Source organism: Staurois parvus, unplaced genomic scaffold, assembly GCF_062004578.1.
Source record: "Staurois parvus isolate SC_StPar_1 unplaced genomic scaffold, SC_StPar_1.0 ptg000475l, whole genome shotgun sequence".
Classification (NCBI taxonomy): Eukaryota; Metazoa; Chordata; class Amphibia; order Anura; family Ranidae; genus Staurois; species Staurois parvus.
Window position 1 is genome coordinate 4,398,308 of NW_028318271.1, and position 18,532 is coordinate 4,416,839.

At 42.6% G+C, this 18,532-nt stretch overlaps 1 protein-coding gene across 1 annotated transcript in view; it reads left to right on the plus strand.

Annotated features, from left to right (window-relative positions):
- The window catches only part of ADAMTS12 (ADAM metallopeptidase with thrombospondin type 1 motif 12), a 696,444-nt gene that overhangs the window by 515,284 nt on the left and 162,628 nt on the right, over nucleotides 1–18,532 (plus strand). The window contains exons 14-16 of the mRNA XM_089689453.1: nucleotides 2,848–2,968; nucleotides 12,780–13,024; nucleotides 17,211–17,346. Of these exons, the coding sequence (XP_089545579.1) occupies nucleotides 2,848–2,968; nucleotides 12,780–13,024; nucleotides 17,211–17,346 (502 nt within the window). The remainder of the gene's footprint in view (nucleotides 1–2,847; nucleotides 2,969–12,779; nucleotides 13,025–17,210; nucleotides 17,347–18,532) is intronic.

The following is an 18,532-nucleotide window of genomic DNA, read 5'->3' on the forward strand; positions in this document are numbered from 1 at the left end:
AAATAAAAAGATAAACCAAGAAAGAGAAAAAGAAAAATGGATAAAAATAATTGTGAAAAAATAAATATGAAAAATAGAATAACAAACACAGATAAAGGTGAGTAAATATCCCAAGAAGATATAGGCTAAAAAGCCACATTAGTAAATAATCAAAATTTAAATATAAATATATGCAAAAAAATGCATACAAAAACGCATTAAAAAAAAACATATAGTGGGACCATAGAGAACGAATGTAGCCAACCTCTAACAGGAAGACAGACCACAGTGACAAAAAAAAGAATTTGGAGATTTGGAGGAGGTGAAGAGCAATAGAAGGGGTTTAGCATTAAGAATACTGTCTATACTTAAAAATAATTTTTCATCAACAATATGGCAAGTTTAAAGATGTGCTAAAAGGCTATGCCGGTCTTCAGGTCCCAGCAGGGATGCATGCACATACACTTGGGACTTCTATGCCTGCTTCATCTTTGTGTATGTATGGGAAAGCACCTGTGAGGGCACAGTCCTTTGGGTCCTGGAAAAGTCCTGTGGCACATCTGTGGAAACTGGTTGCATGCATTCACCTGTTAATGAAACTACCTCCAGCGCTGTGTGACATTGACATCCTAGGAGGCAGCGGGGGTTGAAAGTTATTCTTGCATAAGCAAGAAAGAAGGAAGAGCTGCACTGCAGCACAAAAATGTTAGAAACTATTCTGCCTTCAGCAAGGAAATTGTTTGTTCTCCCTGCAATATCACATTTGGCCACTAGAGGGAGCCTGTAATAAATGTACTTTTTTACAGAAGCTAGAGACTGTTTAGTTTTAATAAGAGCTCCCATCATCCCTTATTCTAAGAAAAAGAAACATCTGCATCTTGGACATGTTGATGGACTAAATCTACACCCCCTACAGGCAGTATCGCTGGTGAGCATAGACTTATTGTCATCTGCATCCTAGTTATTTCATTGTGTTTTTGTATGTTTCATGCATTGAATGTATGTATCTTTCATCTGTTTTTCCGAGTAGTTTCACCCCACCCTGTTTTTGTTAATAAAGCATCAAGATTATATTCAGTCTGGCTCAATGCAGAACAGGAGGGTTTAGCTGCATGTCGAGTTATACACAGGAGAACGTGTAACGAGAACAGAACAGGAACCTTTAAAAAAATATCCAATAGTGGTGCACGGAAATGAAAATTCGGGTGCCGAAACCGAAAATTCAAAATGCACTTGGCTGAAAATAAATCCGAAACCGAAATGTGCAGCTTTTAAAAATGAATATATATTTTTTGGAAAAAAATACACTTTGATTACAAGAAAAAATATATACCCCAATTGTTTTGTAAAACATGTAAGAGGATGCTGCGGCAAGTAAATAGATACCCAACATGTCACGCTTTAAAATTGCGCACGATCGTGGAATGGCGTGAAACTGTGGTGCTTAAAAATCTCCATGGGTGATACTTTAAAAATATCTACAGGTTAGCAGTGTAAAGTTACAGAGGAGGTCGTGTGTGGTTTGAACACCATTTACTTATGTGGGCATAGCCTACGTATGCGTTCACCACTATGTGCGAGCACGGGGGGACAGGGGCACTTTAAACTTAAAAAAAAAATTATTTAATGTTTTTTTTTTATTTTTGCACTGTTCCTTTTAAAAAAAATTGTAATCACTGTTTTTCTTATCACAAGAAATGCATGCATCCCCTGTGATAGAAATAATTAGTGACAGGCCCTCTTTATGGAGAGATATGAGGTCAATAGGACCCCACATCTCTCCTCTGCAATGTTAAGCATTAGATTAAAAAAAAAGCACTGATCTGGTGCTTTTAAAAAAAAAATTTTTAAAAATGGCCGGAACCGGAAGTGACATCGCTCCGTTCCTCCAAGGGCATAGAGATGTGTGGCGGCCATCTTTCCTTCTCTCATCTCTATGCCCAACGCCAGGATCAATGGTTTCTCAGGTAGGACTGAACTACCGAGCAGCGGCGGCGGGCGGGCAGCTTTGAGGGGCAGGGTTTTTTTGGCACCTGTATCGGTGATTTTTTTACATTTCGGCCGAGATGGGTGTTCTCAGCCGAAACGTTTCGGTGCATCCCTAATATCCAATTGTTCACAAAGTATAACTGGATAGTAATATTTATAGGTAAAGTTGATCCAGGGAATATCTGATTATCTCTTCGGGGATCAGGAAGGATTTTTTTCCTTCTACTGGAGAAAATTGGATCATGCTTTATGGGGTTTTTTTGGCTTCCTCTGCATCAACTCTGGGTATTGGATACTAGTTGGATTTTTGTCTTTTTTCAGCCAGACTAACTATGTAATTGTAGGGTGGGGGGAGAAGGCCATATAAGGTATTTTATAGGATGAAGGTCCGCTTTGAGCCTTTAGCAATTCCAGATTGTTTCAATGTATCTTATGTGGCACAGTTGCAATTTATGAGATGTGCTGCCATTCATTCTGGCACCTCAACGCTCCTTGCCAATGGATGTGTGCTGCAGCGCAGCATTACCCGCAGCAATTCCCTGACATACAAAATTGTTTTCAGCGCTTATAGATGTGTAGTTTTTTTTGTCTAGTGACGGGGTAATTACATAGGTTATCATTCCTAAAAATCCAGCTAGTTTCTGGCTGGGCTTATTTGTGAGGTTCTTTGGGGCCTTGTGGTTTCTACTGCCTTGAGTTTTTGGTCTGCATTCAGTTTTTTTGTCAAGTGATATAACTTGTGCCAGGAGCACAGGAGATAAGGTCATATTTAAAATGCAAAGCTGAACGGCAGTTTATTCCACTCGATACTTTGAATCTAATATAATTGTGTTTTAGTATCATCGCAGCTGACAGCCTGTAACATTATGTTTCCTTTAGAGGATTGGCTGTGACTACGAAATAAATTCAAATGCCACTGAGGATCGATGTGGGATCTGCCTGGGAGACGGCTCAAGCTGCCAGACAATCACAAAAACATTTGATCAAAGTGATGGATTCGGTAATTATTCTTTCCTTTTTTACATTTGTTACAAAGACAGGGTTTGTGATCTTTCTATGAAGATGTAAAGGTATGAACACTAAACAGTAGGAACATTTTTATTTTGTAAATTGCAAGCCAGTTTTCAAGAAATAATAAATTTGCTGCAGCACCCTCTGGATTAGATTTTTTTTTGTGTGATAGTCAGAGACTTGTTAGAGATGAGTCAGCCTGAGAGTGAGGCAGTGAGGTTACCCCAGGTCAGGGTGAGAGGCTCTACAGGTGAGGGCTTCTGGAGCCCTCCCATCCTTCTAGAAACTAGAGGAATTTTCTAGAAGAGGGGCGGAGGAGGTGAGGAGGCCTAGATTTGCATATTTAAGAGAACATGGCCAATCCCCAGGCAGGAAGCCTGGCACGGAGGCTAAGAGCAACCCTTAAATGTGAGAGAGCCCATGCAGCAAGGGAGTAGTGCTGGTGTTTGGGTGGAAGATGGACTAAGGAAGGTGCTGGAGTGTGGAGCCTGGGAGGGGAGCCTACCTACAGGCTGAAGCAGACAGGAGGATCTCCACTACATTACAATCTCCTACAGAGGACAGTCTGTCAGCAGGGAAGGAGCCAGCCCAGTGTAAGGCCTGAAAGCAGCTGCAACCCACTAAGTTAAAGGACAGGACAGTATGAGTAATTCAACACCCCTTGGGTCACAGAAGGGAGAGGGCGGTCAGGTGCAATGCCAAACTAGTCCTCATCTGATTCTGCTTCACAGTGGTTTCTGGAATCCAGGACCCTCAGGACATCCAGATGGATGAGGAGAGTTGCACCTGGGGTCTGATGAGGTATACCAAAGGAGACTCAGTGCTCCTTAAAGAGACTGTTGCTGATTTTGGTCCACATTTTTTTCGTACAGAAGTTGTCCTCAAAGTTTTACATTTCCTTGGCATCAGATATACCTTTAGACCCCATCCAAGTTGATATCTCCTACTACAAACAACAAAAACAAAAACAAGCTCATGGTCTGTTTAACTGATGTAGCACCCTCCTAGTTTAGCTAGGGGGAGCTAGACTCCAATGGTCAGACAGGGGCTGAGCAGCAGCCCAGGTGTAATGGCTAGAGAGGGATCAAATTGTGGTCAGAGCTAAAAGGCCAGCCCTTCTGGAATTTCCCCCTGCTCTAGGGATTTGGAGGGAGGCCCTAGAGGCAGTGAATGGATCTGAAGAGTGGCTGGCTGCACTCTTGAGGAGTCTTAGCCAATCCCCAACAATGGGTTAGCAAGGGGCTGGGCACCCTTAAAAGTGTTGCAGCCTGCTCAGTGGCAGGAAAATGCAGAGTTGGAGAGAAAGTTCGGGTGGAAGATGTGAGGCTGAGCTGAAGGAAGGAAGCCGTGAGGAGGTCCAGTGGGATGGGGCATACCTGCAGGCCTGGAGCTGGAAAGGAGGAAAGCTCAGAGCTTACTGACCCTCTGAAAAAGAACCACCTGTATGGCAGGGAAGAAGAGGCCCAGCTGATAGGCCTGGTAGCAGCCACCAACCCAAAAGTGGTGCAGGAGAGGATCTGAGTGCGTACACCTACACACCTTGGGCAGATAGGGGAGGGAGCACTCTGATGAGAAACCAGATTAGCTATCTACCAATGATGTTTGATCTTTTAAAGTGGCAGGAAGCACATCCCCTGTTCAGGAGTACCTCCAGATTTCTGGGTGAAGAGGAAAAGTTCATCTAGGGTCTGGGGTGGTACACTGAGGAAACGTTGGCTAGCTCTCCAACAAAAGACTATGCTACAGAGAAGGCTTGTAAATAGTTCCAGGAAGTTGTCCTCAGTTTATCAGTACCCTTGGGCATCCTGTACACCTCTAACCCTATGCCAGTTCAAAATCCCCACATAAAACAACAAAACTGAAACTCAAGGACTGATTTCTGACTCTGGATACAAGCTTTTGTGGAAATGCATGATGCCATGATGTGCTGGTCTATAGGGGGACCCAAATCTTCTAGTGACTCTTAAGGTTGTAGTGCTTCACTGACTTTGGATGAAAGTGTGTTAAATACGTGTTGCCTGGTTGTGCAGAGTTTAGGGGGACCCAAAAATCCAGTGGCCCTCAAGAGGGTAGCACTACACTGCATAGACATTTGTAGCAAAGAGGGATCCTCATATCCTGCTGGGCAATGCCACCTCTGTATCATTGTTGTGTGCTGATAATCTTCTATTTATATGTTAAAAATGTCAAAAGGAACATGCTTGTCCCCTACCAGTCACCTATAGAAAAACTTCTTCAGATGAAGAATAATCTAAATTAATCTCTAATTCTACCAAGGCCCTTTAAAAAGTCAAAACAAAGATTTCAAACAGTAATCTTTTAGCTCACTGTAGTCCTACCTCCGAAGGAGAGGCTAGATTTTGGGCCTATTTTCCCCTTACAGCACCCACAGACAGGCAAATTGCATTTTCACAGGCTTCCAGATGGCTCAGTAAACTGTTGGTATTTGATGTTTTATTTTAGAACAGTGAACTTGGATGGATATGGGAACATGGGATACCCCGAACTGAAGAAACATTGTAGGACTATGTACAAAAGGTTGAGGGCTTGCTAAGTCTCTGGCTGCTATGTAACAAGATGTAACCTGTTTTGCACTGCTGTGGGAGTACTGATGCAGAAATAAAATGTTTTCCAATAAAGAAAAAGGGAAGACACATCATCTGGCTGTATTGCACTCCACCTGGCTGCTCTAGTCCCAAAGTGGACAAAAATGATGTGCCACTAGCTGATTGCACTGCACTGGGCTACAGCTGGTCCTGACGTGAGGTATTGCACTTCACTGTCCTCTATCTCTCTATGGGGGGATGGCTGCTTGCGTACTTACTCAGTCCTACTTGAAACTCCTAGTCTCCAGAATTGCAGCTATCTTGGCACCTGCTGACAGGCTGTCCCTCTGGCTTGGCTTTTACGTCCTCAGCTGAGCTTAGTTGAGACCTTAGGCTGGGTTGTCTCCTGGAGTTCTTCTCTTCCTCTCTTCTCTTCTGCCCCCAGCACAGGGGACCCTCCCAGATGACTGGACCCTGGACTCCCCTAGCCGCCAGGCTTCTGGGTATTTATGGGTTGCTTCCTAACCTTCTGATCCCACCTTTTGAGGGATTGGTGGAAATTCCATGAATATTCAGGTTGCAGCCTCTGTCCCCCTCCCCCACTATAATCTGGAAACCTTGAATAAGTTCCAGAATGCAGGGGAGGTAATAGAGCCTGTGAAGCACTGCACATCCTCCTAACCAAATTAAACCCCTGCTCCTCTGCCTACAGAGGAGCCACACTAAATTTACCTAACACCTACACCCTTACAACCTAAAACCAAAGAGGGGAAGGTTTAATACCCGCATAAAAGTGGCCACCCGCCCAAGTCTATAACTGGCTTATGAAGCAAGGACACATAAACAGGCATCACATAGTGAAAAAAGGGGGAGAGAACAATGTTCTTGGACAACTTGCCAGCCAGCTTGCTAACAACCGAATTAACCTGTCTAACAGTATGCGTTTATAACAGGGGTTTAGTTAGCACACATTTGCAAATACATACGTAAGCCACAGAGCCACGACACGGCACCCTGATCATCTGTGGTCCTAACTCTAAAATTTGTGAGTCCCCATAGTAGAGGCACATGCATTTAATGGATAGATCAAGGGCAGGTGGACCTGAGGGAGCCACCCCTCTTAAAGGCAAAGGAGTGCACTGGACCCCAGCATGTAGCACAATGGCAACCAGGGTCCTAGTGCACCCACGTACCAAAAAATCAAACGTGCATAAAAGTGGCCACCCGCCCAAGTCTATAACTGGCTTATGAAGCAAGGACACATAAACAGGCATCACATAGTGTCGTGGCTCTGTGGCTTACGTATGTATTTGCAAATGTGTGCTAACTAAACCCCTGTTATAAACGCATACTGTTAGACAGGTTAATTCGGTTGTTAGCAAGCTGGCTGGCAAGTTGTCCAAGAACATTGTTCTCTCCCCCTTTTTTCACTATGTGATGCCTGTTTATGTGTCCTTGCTTCATAAGCCAGTTATAGACTTGGGCGGGTGGCCACTTTTATGCATGTTTGATTTTTTGGTACGTGGGTGCACTAGGACCCTGGTTGCCATTGTGCTACATGCTGGGGTCCAGTGCACTCCTTTGCCTTTAAGAGGGGTGGCTCCCTCAGGTCCACCTGCCCTTGATCTATCCATTAAATGCATGTGCCTCTACTATGGGGACTCACAAATTTTAGAGTTAGGACCACAGATGATCAGGGTGCCGTGTCGTGGCTCTGTGGCTTACGTATGTATTTGCAAATGTGTGCTAACTAAACCCCTGTTATAAACGCATACTGTTAGACAGGTTAATTCGGTTGTTAGCAAGCTGGCTGGCAAGTTGTCCAAGAACATTGTTCTCTCCCCCTTTTTTCACGAAGGTTTAAGACCCCCCCCCCAAAAAAAAAAACTGGGACTTAAACCTTCCCCTCTTTGGTTTTAGGTATGTGGAGACCAAGCAGATTTCTTTCATTCTTTCTGGTCTTGTATGCATAAAAGTGCCATTTGATCAGAAATGGCAGATTTTCTTGGATGTCTTTAGGCCTTCCAAATATTTGCAACCTAGGTGTCTAAGAGGATCTTCAAATAGAATCTCTTGCCAAACGCCTCCTAACATTTTTTTTTAAATGCTAGAAGAAATAAAACTATTCTCCAGACATAGAAGAGATTCATCTCCCTTACTCTGGGAAAACAGAAGAAATGAATAGATCAGATATTGCCCTAATATAAAATGACCTACGAACAAAGGGGTCATCCACATCATCTGATCATATCTGGGACCCATAGCTCGCTCCTGCTTTCTCTGTTCGACACCTGCTACAGCCTGTTTGCCATACTTTTGATCTACATTGAGTTTTATGACAAGTTTGTTACTGAATCCCTGTGCATGGTCTTTATTATTCATTGTTGCCAAGGACAGTAATGAGGGGCATCAACGGTAAGGTTGTTAATTGTAGTGGTTTATTGTCCCTTATTGCTAACTTGTTTTTATGCAAAAAGCAATAAAAAAAATATCCAAAGCAAAGTAAATTACATCACGAAGTAGAAGAATTAGGCCACATGCACATTGGGTATTTGGCCAGCTCTCCTGAATGCTTTTTTTTCCTGGCAGGAGGAAAGCTGCTTTAAAAAGCTAGGGATTGAAAATGTAGGAATGGGATTTTTAAGGTGCAATGAATATACCAAAACCAAAAGAAACAGTTAAAAGAAATATTTTATTACAATAATGATTAAAATAAATATTTATGGTAAAAGGGAATATACATGGACATTGATGAAAAAAGATGCATTGTACACAGCGTGTTGTTAGAAATATCCTCTATATACTGTATAATCTTCAACATGTTTCCCTAGGATATTTTTAACAACACACTGGAGTTGATTTACCAAAGATAAACAGGCTGTGCACTGCAAGTGTACCTCAAGTGCAACTGCAAGTGTACCTCAAGTGCAACTGCAAGTGTACCTCAAGTGCAACTGCAAGTGAACATCAAGTGCAACTGCAAGTGAACATCAAGTGCAACTGCAAGTGAACATCAAGTGCAACTGCAAGTGAACATCAAGTGCACTGCAAGTGCAGTTGCTTTAGATCCGAGGGAAACTCTGCTAATTCTTTCATCCAATCATGTGCAAGCAAAAATGCTGTTTTTTTTTATTTCTTTGTGTGTTCCCCTCAGATCTAGAGCGGTTTCCCTCCAGTGCACTTGGAGCACACTTTCTTTGCACTTGCAGTGCACTGGGAGTGCACAGCCTATTTACCTTTAGTAAATCAACCCCACAGTGTATCTTTGCATCATTACCTATGTAACACTACCTCCTTAGGGGTTGCTGATGAGATTTGGGTCCCCCTATAGTTCTGCACAACCAGGCAATCTCCACACAAGCTTGCATTTGGAGTCAGATATCAGTCCTTGAGTTTTTGTTTTGTTGTTTGTTGAGGGGATTTGGAGTGGGATAGGGTAAGGGGGGTATAGGAACCAATAACTGAAGACAAACTTCCTGGGACTATCCACAAGCCTCTCTTCTGCAACACAATCTCTGATGGAGAGCTAGCTAGCATCTCCTTGATGTACTACCCCAGACCCTAGATTCAATTTTCCTCTTCACCCAGCAATCTGGAGGTTTTCCCAAGCAGGGATCTGGCTCCTGTCCCTTTAGAGAGATGAACAGTCACTAGTAAGGGGCTAATCTTGTTTTCCACCAGAGTGCTCCTTCCCCTATCCACCCAGGGGGTGCAGGTGTACTCACTCAGATCCTCTCCTGTATCGCTTGCAGGTTGATTGCTGCTACCAGGCCTATCAGCTGGGCCGCTCCTTCCCTGCCATTCAGGTGGTCCTTGCTAAGGGGGCCAGTGAGTTCTGAGCTTTCCCCCTTTCCAGCTCCAGGTTCTCAGGTAGGCCCCATCCCACTAGGCCTCCTGGCAGCCTCCTTCCTCTGCCTCACATCTTCCTCTCTCCTTCCACCTGACTCTCCCACACACCTCTGCCACTGAGCAGGCTCCTGCACGTTATAAGGGAGTCCCAATCCCTTGCCAAGCTTTCCATTGGGGATTGGCTGAGGTCCCTCAAGAGTGCAGCCAGCCACTCCTCAGATCCACCTACTGCCTCCAAGGCCCTCCTCCGAAAGCCTCAGAGCAGAGGGAAATTCCAGAGGTGCTGGCCTTAAGAGTCTCTCAGCCTTGACTTCAATTTGACTCCACTGGTTATTACACCTGAGCTACTACTACTAACAGTTCTGTTCTAACCATTAGGATCTAGCTCCCCCTAGCTAAACTAGGAGGGTGCTACATCTATTCCCTTTTTAATATACATACATATATATATATAATTATTGTAATAAAATATCTATTTTGGTTTTGGTTTTGCATTTTCAATCCTTGTCTTTTGGTATTTCAAGGGATGTGGTGCTCTTTACTCAATATTTCCCACCCACACACCTTTACAATGTCAGCTTTAAAAAAGCATTTAGTTGCACTCAGGCACGTTGGGCGTTTGGGCATTCATTAAATTAATTGGCCATTGAAATAATGAACTCTCAAACGATACATTTACACACATAAAACAAAGTAATTGTTTTTCTTTTCTGCCTCTAAATGTTCCTGCCTCTGTAGCACCCTCCAAGATAGGTGCTAGGATTAGATAGATAGATAGATGGATAGATAGATAAGAGATCGATCAGTGGATGGATGGATGGGTCAATAGATAGATAGATAGAGAAGAGATCGATCAGTGGATGGATGGGTAGATAGATAGATAGATAGATAGATAGATAGATAGATAGATAGAGAAGAGATCGATCAGTGGATGGATGGGTCAATGGATGGATAGATGGATAGATAGATAGATAGAATTAGTTGTGTTTTTGATAGGTTAATTTAGTTGTCACTCTGTAGTCAGAGTGGCTGTAATTATTTGTTAAGTAAAAGCATAGTTAGCTCACTGTACTTGGTGAGCTGTGATCATTTAGTTAGGTCTGGTCTGTGAGCTCAGCTGCTGCCAGTCTGCCTAGTTCCCTCTGTATCTAGGAAACTGAGAAGTTTCTGGATGATAGACGTGGAGCTATGCAGATGGCAGCATGAATATTGATACAGCCCCAGCCTATCACAGAGCGATTGGCTCTGATGGCATGCTGGGTAGCTGTATATATTCAGGGAGCACACTGAGCACTGTGTCTTTCCTGTATAGAACTTTCCAGCCTGGGAGAGGGCATGTTGCCCTCCTAGGCAACTACTGCTGTGCAGTCTCAGGGGGGCGAACTGAGAACCTGAATGCTGAGATCTGGATTCTACTAAGCTGACTGAGAGGTCGTCTACGGAAGATCTGGTCTGGTGTCATGGAGGAAGGCATCCAGCTGCTCTTGGGCCTTGTGAGTACAGACACCCCTAAAGGATCTTATAGACTGTGTAATTAACCCCCTCTGGTGCTAGGGATTTAGCTGCAGGTCTAGCTGGTGTTCTGAAGAGCTTTGTCCATTTAATTCTCTACTTCAAAGGACTCTGCTCAAGCTTGCTACTACTTTTACTACTGTTGCCTTAAAGCTGACGTCTACTGTTTGCTTAAAATACAGACTTATCATAGCTTATCCCACAGAATACCTAAAGTCCTCAATTGTACATAGCTCCTGATTCTGGATTATCCCACCTAATTTCCCATCCTTACCCAAGTTCTCAAAAAATACAAAAAAAAATCCCTAGACTGATCCTTGGGGAAGCGAATGAATGAGCCTGTGTGCCTGGCTTGGGGGGGGAGGGTAGACTATCTGGGGAGGACCTGGGCAACATTCCTGCAGCTCCTACAGGAGGAAGCACCACTCCTATAAATGCCTGTCTGTGCAAGGCCACTTAGGCTAACATGGAGGGGTGTTTAAAGGCAAAAAGAAAACATCAAACACTTTTTAAAAATGGCATTTTTGATGCCCAGTGTGCATGAGGCCTTAACGGTTAATGTTTAACACTGTCCCGCCCGGCCTATAGCAGACTGACGGTCAGGCGGGACACTCGCCCTTGTGATTTGGCATCATATGACGTCCTGTCAAAATGAGCCGCTCACGCGGCCACGAGGCAGCGCAGCGGCGCCATCTGTCACCATCTGTGTCCACGGGACACAGCCGATGACATATCACTACACCGGCCCATTGCCGTTGTCATGTGACCGCTGTGACCAATCATAGCAGATCACATGTCAATTGTGTACAATGGATGGCTTCCTGTCATGCCATCCATTATATACAATTATGTTGTTAGCTGTGACTGGTCAAACCAGTCACATGATACAGACAGGACCAATCACAGCCCACCTGTATCATGTGATCAGCTTTGCCCAATCACAGCTAATCACAACAAAAGACTTAATGAATCGGTTTCATTCAGTAACGATTGCAAATATCAATGAAATACATTGGTATTAGCAATCATAATGTGTTCAAAAAAAAAAATCCCGATCACTTGCCCAGAATAGGTCAATGTTACTATGGTAACATTGTATTGCTTTGGTCACAGTGTGCTGAAAAATAAAATAGTAAAAAAAAAAGAAAAAATGTAATAAAAAATAAAAACAATTGTAGAAAAATTTGAAAAAGAAAATTCAATTATTATTATTATTTTCACCAAAGAAATGTAGCAAAATACATTTTGACCTAAATTTATGAAGAAATGCTATTTATTTGCATCAGAAAATAATTATTTATTTATAACAGAAACGAAGAAAAGTGCGTTTTTTTCCAAAGTTTCAGGTGTTTTTTGTTTTATTTAGCAAAAAATAAAAACCTCAGTGGTGATTAAATACCACCAAAAGAAATCTCTATTTGTGTGAAAAAAAGGATACTAATCTCATATGGGTGCAGTGTTGCATGACCGCACAATTGTCATTCAAAGTGCGAAAGCCCTGAAAGCTGAAAATTAGCCTGAGCAGGAAGGGGGTATAAGTGCCCTGTATTGAAGTGGTTAATGATATCTGAGAACTGTTCTATACAGTAGTAGTCTTAGCCAGAGTGATGGAGCAACCCTAAAGTGTGTTTAAATGATCCCCTGGGCTCACAGGAAGTAGGTTGAATAATACTGGGCATCATTTAGCCTAGAAGACCATCCACAGCAGCAGGAGGCAGTGGTGAGCCTTGAGAGGAAGCGCTGGTATTGCAACAAAAGCTGTATTTATATTTTGTATTATATATTAAGTGTGGTTGGTCTTTAGATACTGTTTACTGACCTTTAAAAAAACACAAAACTTTTTTGAGCCTGCTGCTTTATAGCTGTTCTAAGGTTTCCCTTTAACATATACAGGATATGTCGATATTGGCATTATTCCAAAAGGGGCAAGAACAATAAAAATAGAAGAAGTGGAAGCCGCTGGAAATTTTCTTGCAATACGAAGTGAAGACCCTGAGAAATATTATTTGAATGGGGACTTCATAATACAGTGGATGGGCGATTATAAATTGGCTGGGACTACTTTTCATTATGAGCGGAGCGGTGATCTGGAGAACCTCACTGCCGCAGGGCCCACAAATGAGTCAATCTGGATCCAGGTAATTAGGAAACACCTATTAATAAAACATAATATTACCATCTGCTGAGACCTATTCAAGGATTATTAATGTAAAATGATCCAGAGATTTGTCATTTTAGATCAGCTTTTAGTAGTCAGAGAATTATTAATATGTACACGGAGGATAAACCAAGCTCATTGATATTCTGCCAGCTAGATGGGAGCTGTTTGAACAGCCTCTTGTAAGATATTCTAGCTGAAGGCAATCTTTATTAGCTGAGTGGCTTTTATAAATGTATTTCAAGGATTTAGCAAAGAATAAAGATATGCAATGGTAGCTGGGCAAGGTGTTCACACAGAGCATGTCTGGTATAATGTGGGCTAAGCATGAGATTTTCATTATCGTAAGATTCACCTGTTATGTATGCTGGAGTAGAACATGACACAAAAGAATTCATTAACCTCTTTTGCATGATGTTGTTATGAATTGTGTTTGCAAATACAAGGTGTGATTGTATAAAACAGTGCATGAATACATAATTATAATGCAGCCACCAGCATAGTCTTTCGATCCCTCAGCCATGGAAATATTTCACAAAGGAGCACTTAAATACTTGTGGCTGAAAGAGGAAGCTTGGCACATGGTCCTGCTGTGCTCTTCTGCCAAGTTCCGCCAACCCTTGTGTACCCTAAGAGTTCGGTCTACTGCTGCCAGTGATTTTCTATAGTTTCTTCTGACTGATGCCAGCCAGGTGAGTGCAAAATGCTGGAATTATGTTCTGCATCCATGTAAGCACAGCCTTAAAGCCCAACTTTTCTTATTTAATTGAGCCTTCAGGCAGGCTACAGAGTAAAAAAAGAAGTTTAGAAATAAATATTTACCTTCAATCTGAAGCATTTCCCCACAGTATTTTACTTTTACCACAAGAAGGCTACAGTCTTCAGGGTTATAGGGCATCCCCCATCCTCTGGAACTCACTACCCCAATCCATCAGACTGTCATCTACCCTCCTCACCTTTAGGCGCACCCTGAAAACCCATCTCTTCAGAGAAGCCTACCCCACCCTCACCTAACTGCCGATCTCCTCCACTCCTCCTACCACTCCATCCCTCACAGCCACTTCCTCCTGTGCCATTATCCCCTCCCTCCTAGATTGTAAGCTCGAAAGTGCAGGGCCCTCGAACCCCTCGTGTATTGTTTTGTTACTGTACTGCCTCATGTTCTGTCCCCCACTATAATGTACAGCCCTGAGCAAACCTTTTGGCGCTATATGAATACTGTATAATAATAATAAATAATAATCCAGTGTCATTCAATCCAGAAAATGGAAGATATTTTATAAATGAATGGGCATCAGGGCCCTGTCCCCTAGTGAGAATCACCATAGCACCCTTTATTCATAGTGTATCAAAGCAGAGAGCAGCGCTGGTGTCATCACGTCATGTCATGGGCCAGAGAAGCGGTCAACAGGAGAAAAAACCTTGTGTTGCGTGACTGGCCTGACGGCATCTGAAAAAAGTGAAAAAAATGTTAAAAAGTATAGTTTGGCTTTGAAGCATGCGAGCAAGCTGCAGTGTGGTGAGGTGGGTAGTAACACACAGAGTCCAGGTCAGGTAATAAAGATATATTGTAGAAAAGGTTCAAACACAAATAATTTAAGCCCAGCTGGTAGGCACACCCATCCAGAGCTGCTTACAAATAGTGAAAGTTGTCTGCAACAAAAAACGGAATGAGGCCTGGCCAGAACACACACAGGCGAGGCTTCCTGAAGGGAGGTAGACATAGTCGCTGCACTGTTCCTACTCCTCTGGAACTTGTCCCTGTCAAATGGGGATCCTTTCCCTATACTAGCCACTAACATAAAGCACACCAAACCCAGTAGCCGGAGTCTTAATAGACTCTGCCTGACCCAAGGTTGCAGAGTCACATGGGGCATCAATGTCCAATCGGACAGCTGTCTCCCTGCGACTGCAGGAAGTCATAGAGGAGCCAAGATCCTCACAACTTTTTTTCCCTCTGCATTTCCACTTCTGTCAAGTGCCATCTGCAGTGGGGAGTACATAGTGAACCTGCCTACAAGCATATCTATGGCCCAAAGGTTTTCCTTTATTTTTAAAATAGGAAATAGTTAAAATCCCTTCCAGGTTTTTTTTTTTTTTTGGGGGGGGTGGGGGGGCAGTTGCCCATAGAAGAGATTTCTTTCAATTTCCTCTCACAAAGAGAAAAGTGTTTGACTAAATGCTAGTGCTACATAATTCACAGCCCATGTCCTACCACCTGTATATTATCTTCATTGTAAAGTATAGTAGGGGTGCCATTTAGAGACTGCCTTCCATTTTCTCAATGGATGCAAATCATTTTATGATTGGGCTAGATGGAGATGTGGGGGGGAGGGGGGTTGTTACAAAAAAAGCATTCTCTAAAGAGCATACATGCTGAGCAGACAACCTACTGGGTTCACAATTTAACAGGACATCTGCTCAGCATGGGACCCAGAAGTTAGTGGTGATCACTGCAGTAGTGGTTGTGTACTAAAGTGATTTCCAGGCTCTAGTGGGATCAAACAGATATGGTATTTGTATATTTACACTGAACCAAGCTGGGAAAGCTGTCATGCAGGTAAACATCTTGGATGTTCACAGATGCCATGGGTCCCCCCTGTCTCAGAGAGGCAGTTATTAACCTTGGAGATTCCACATGAATCCATGGAATGTGAAGGAATTTGTTGGTGGAATTTAAATCCAGTATAGGACTTACAGTATATCTAGGTTGGGTTTGGCACCGTGAATAGGTTTGAGTAGAATCTCCTGAACCTGTCCTGTGGTGGTTACTGGCAGAATTCCCAGTAACAAGACATGGTTTAGGGCCTTTTGCAAATTTGACTGTACTTGAGCATTTTTTTTTATTTGAAAGTTGAAAGCGGTGAGGTGGTAGAATTTTGAACTCTTCAATCGCTTTGAAACCGCTGACTGAACCCACAAATATAGGATGTCTGTAACCCAGAGGGATGCAAACTGTAAGAGATGCCTCTCTACTCTTAGGAGTAAGATTGTCCTTTCATTGTGAAGAGGGCTTTGAAAAGGGCTTGGTGGCCTTTGTTGGTCAAGCCTTTTGTGGATAGGAAGGCCTGAACTAAGGTTTTGAAGCTAAAGCCTAGGTAGAGCGAGGAGATGCTCTGCATTTAGAGACGCTAAGAGCTCCTCAAGAGGGAGGGTTTGTTACCCTTCTTGGGAGCAAAAATTTCCCACCTGTGACCTCCTTAATGTATTGATCAAGGGCCTCACCAAAACAGACATCTTCTTTGAAAGGGCATAAGTGTGAAGCATCTTTTGCAGCCAGCTTCTGTCTTTAGCCAGAGAATTTCATGCATATGAATCGAGATTAGAATCTTTTTTCAAATTTGTCTCATGACGTGCTCCAGAGTGTCTACACAGGAATGAAGAACAGAAGGTAGATGTTGTAAACCACACAAATTCTAAAAAACAGGGCTGGTTATTCATTGTCCTGGTCCATTTAGCTGCAGTTTGATACAAAGAGATAGCAGCAAGAGCTGGTTACAGTACTGAGCCTGCCAAATTAAAGAGAGCTTTTAATATCATCTCAAATTTTCTGCCAGCAGAATCTTTAAAAGAAGGAACATCTGCAATAGGTACAGGGAGATGTCTGTTTACGACAGAGATGGCAGGGTCAACCACAGGAATGGCCCACTTGTTTGCAAACTCTTTTAACACTGGATAGAGTTCAACAAAGACTTTTGGGAACGTGACGCAATTGCCGTAATCTTCACATTCGCAGGCAGTTTTAGGAGACTCCCCAAGCAGGTTTTTTTAAAGTGAATAATGCACTTTTAATGTTGCATTTCAGCTTTATTAAATTCACTGCTCCCTGCAAAATTTTACTTTTTAGAAAATGTATGCACTTTTTTACCAATCCCTTGGCTATCAGCCTTAAAAGTACAGAAAACAGATTTGCCCTATTTGGCTCACACTGACGTTTGTGGGGTTCGGATTTGACATCCAAACTTTGGATATGTTCTGCCAAACCTCTGCGACAGTATGCATCCAACATCACACCACCTATAGCTCTCCTAATGTAATTTTGGGTCTCTTTGATAAAAACACAAGCTGCTGTATATCTGAGACCTGGATTCTGGCTAGGATGAGCAACGGGCATTCACTTTGTGAGTTCAGTTTTCTTATATGCCATTTTAAATCTATTTCTTCAGCTTCTATTTCAGGAGAGCAATCCAGGAGTTAGATATGAATATGTCATTCCAAAAGAGAGCTCAGAAAATGAGGTGGAGACTGTATACACTTGGAAATATGGAATGTGGTCAGACTGCAGCGCATCATGTGGAGCAGGTAATTACATTTCTATTTGGGAGCCATTAGCTCATGGAGTCATAGTTGTAAAGTAGGGGTGTAGGGATCCAAATTTGTATTTGGAGTTCCAAATAAGGGTAAATTTGTACTTAAGAGAAATAAGAAGGCCACCATTTGACCTTCTTTTGAAAATGCTAGTCACCTTTCTACTATTTTCTAATACTTTCTTTAATACTATTCAAGTATTTCTAGTAACAACTCAAAATTTTGGATTTCCCATCACTTTCTTAGTGAGAGTGGTCACCAGGAGAAAAAAGGGGAGTGAATTCCCAACAAGGACATAGACCTTAATGAAAACCTCAGACTTGCATTTGCAGTCAGATGAAGGGAAACTTCAAATAAGATCAGTAGCTCTGGCGGGGTAACTCCCATTCAGCAAGTTCAACAAAAGCTCAAAAATACAGAAAGGAGTGCCAGACAAATTTTTAATAAAACAGTCCAAGATAATTGTATTTGTTGATTAAAAAAAGTCATATAAAAACAGCCAAAGTGTTTCGGGGGCATCGCCAGTCCCCCTTCATTAGTGCTTATCTGTCTTGTAGCCCTAATGAGGGAGTGGTGTTGCCTCTGAAATGTATTGGCTGTTCTTTCAACAATTTCAATATTCTATCAACAAATAAATTATCTTGGACTCTTTTGTCTGATTTTCTGTATTTTTGTGGTTTGCGCAATAAAAATTTGACAAATAATTATATGATGGAAATCGAGCCTGATACCTGTGTTTGTAAATTGGGCATTATCTTTGGCTACGCACAGTATTTGTACATACAGCTTTATCCTGGAACAGAGGCCTGTCCAATTATTGAGAACTAGGGTATGAACTCTCTAAACCCCCAAGTGGATAGAAACAGAGTCAAGGAATATTCAAAAATATATAATAAGCCAGGGGCTCACTCAGCCCATCAATATTGATGTAGTAGTATGGTGCACTCTAAATGGTATTCAACCTCTTTCCTGAGTGCTATAGTGACATGTCACAGATGGCACTATAACTAAAGCTGGCCATAGTGATTTTTTTTTTTCCGGTCAGTCTACAAGCTAATGGATGGGCTAATCTCCTGCTGCAGCTATTACATTCTGAAAGCTAGTGCCACCATCTCCCAGAATATCGGGGGCCAAGCCGTGCTCTGTGTATCAATGGACACACAAAGCCAGCTCAGGAAGC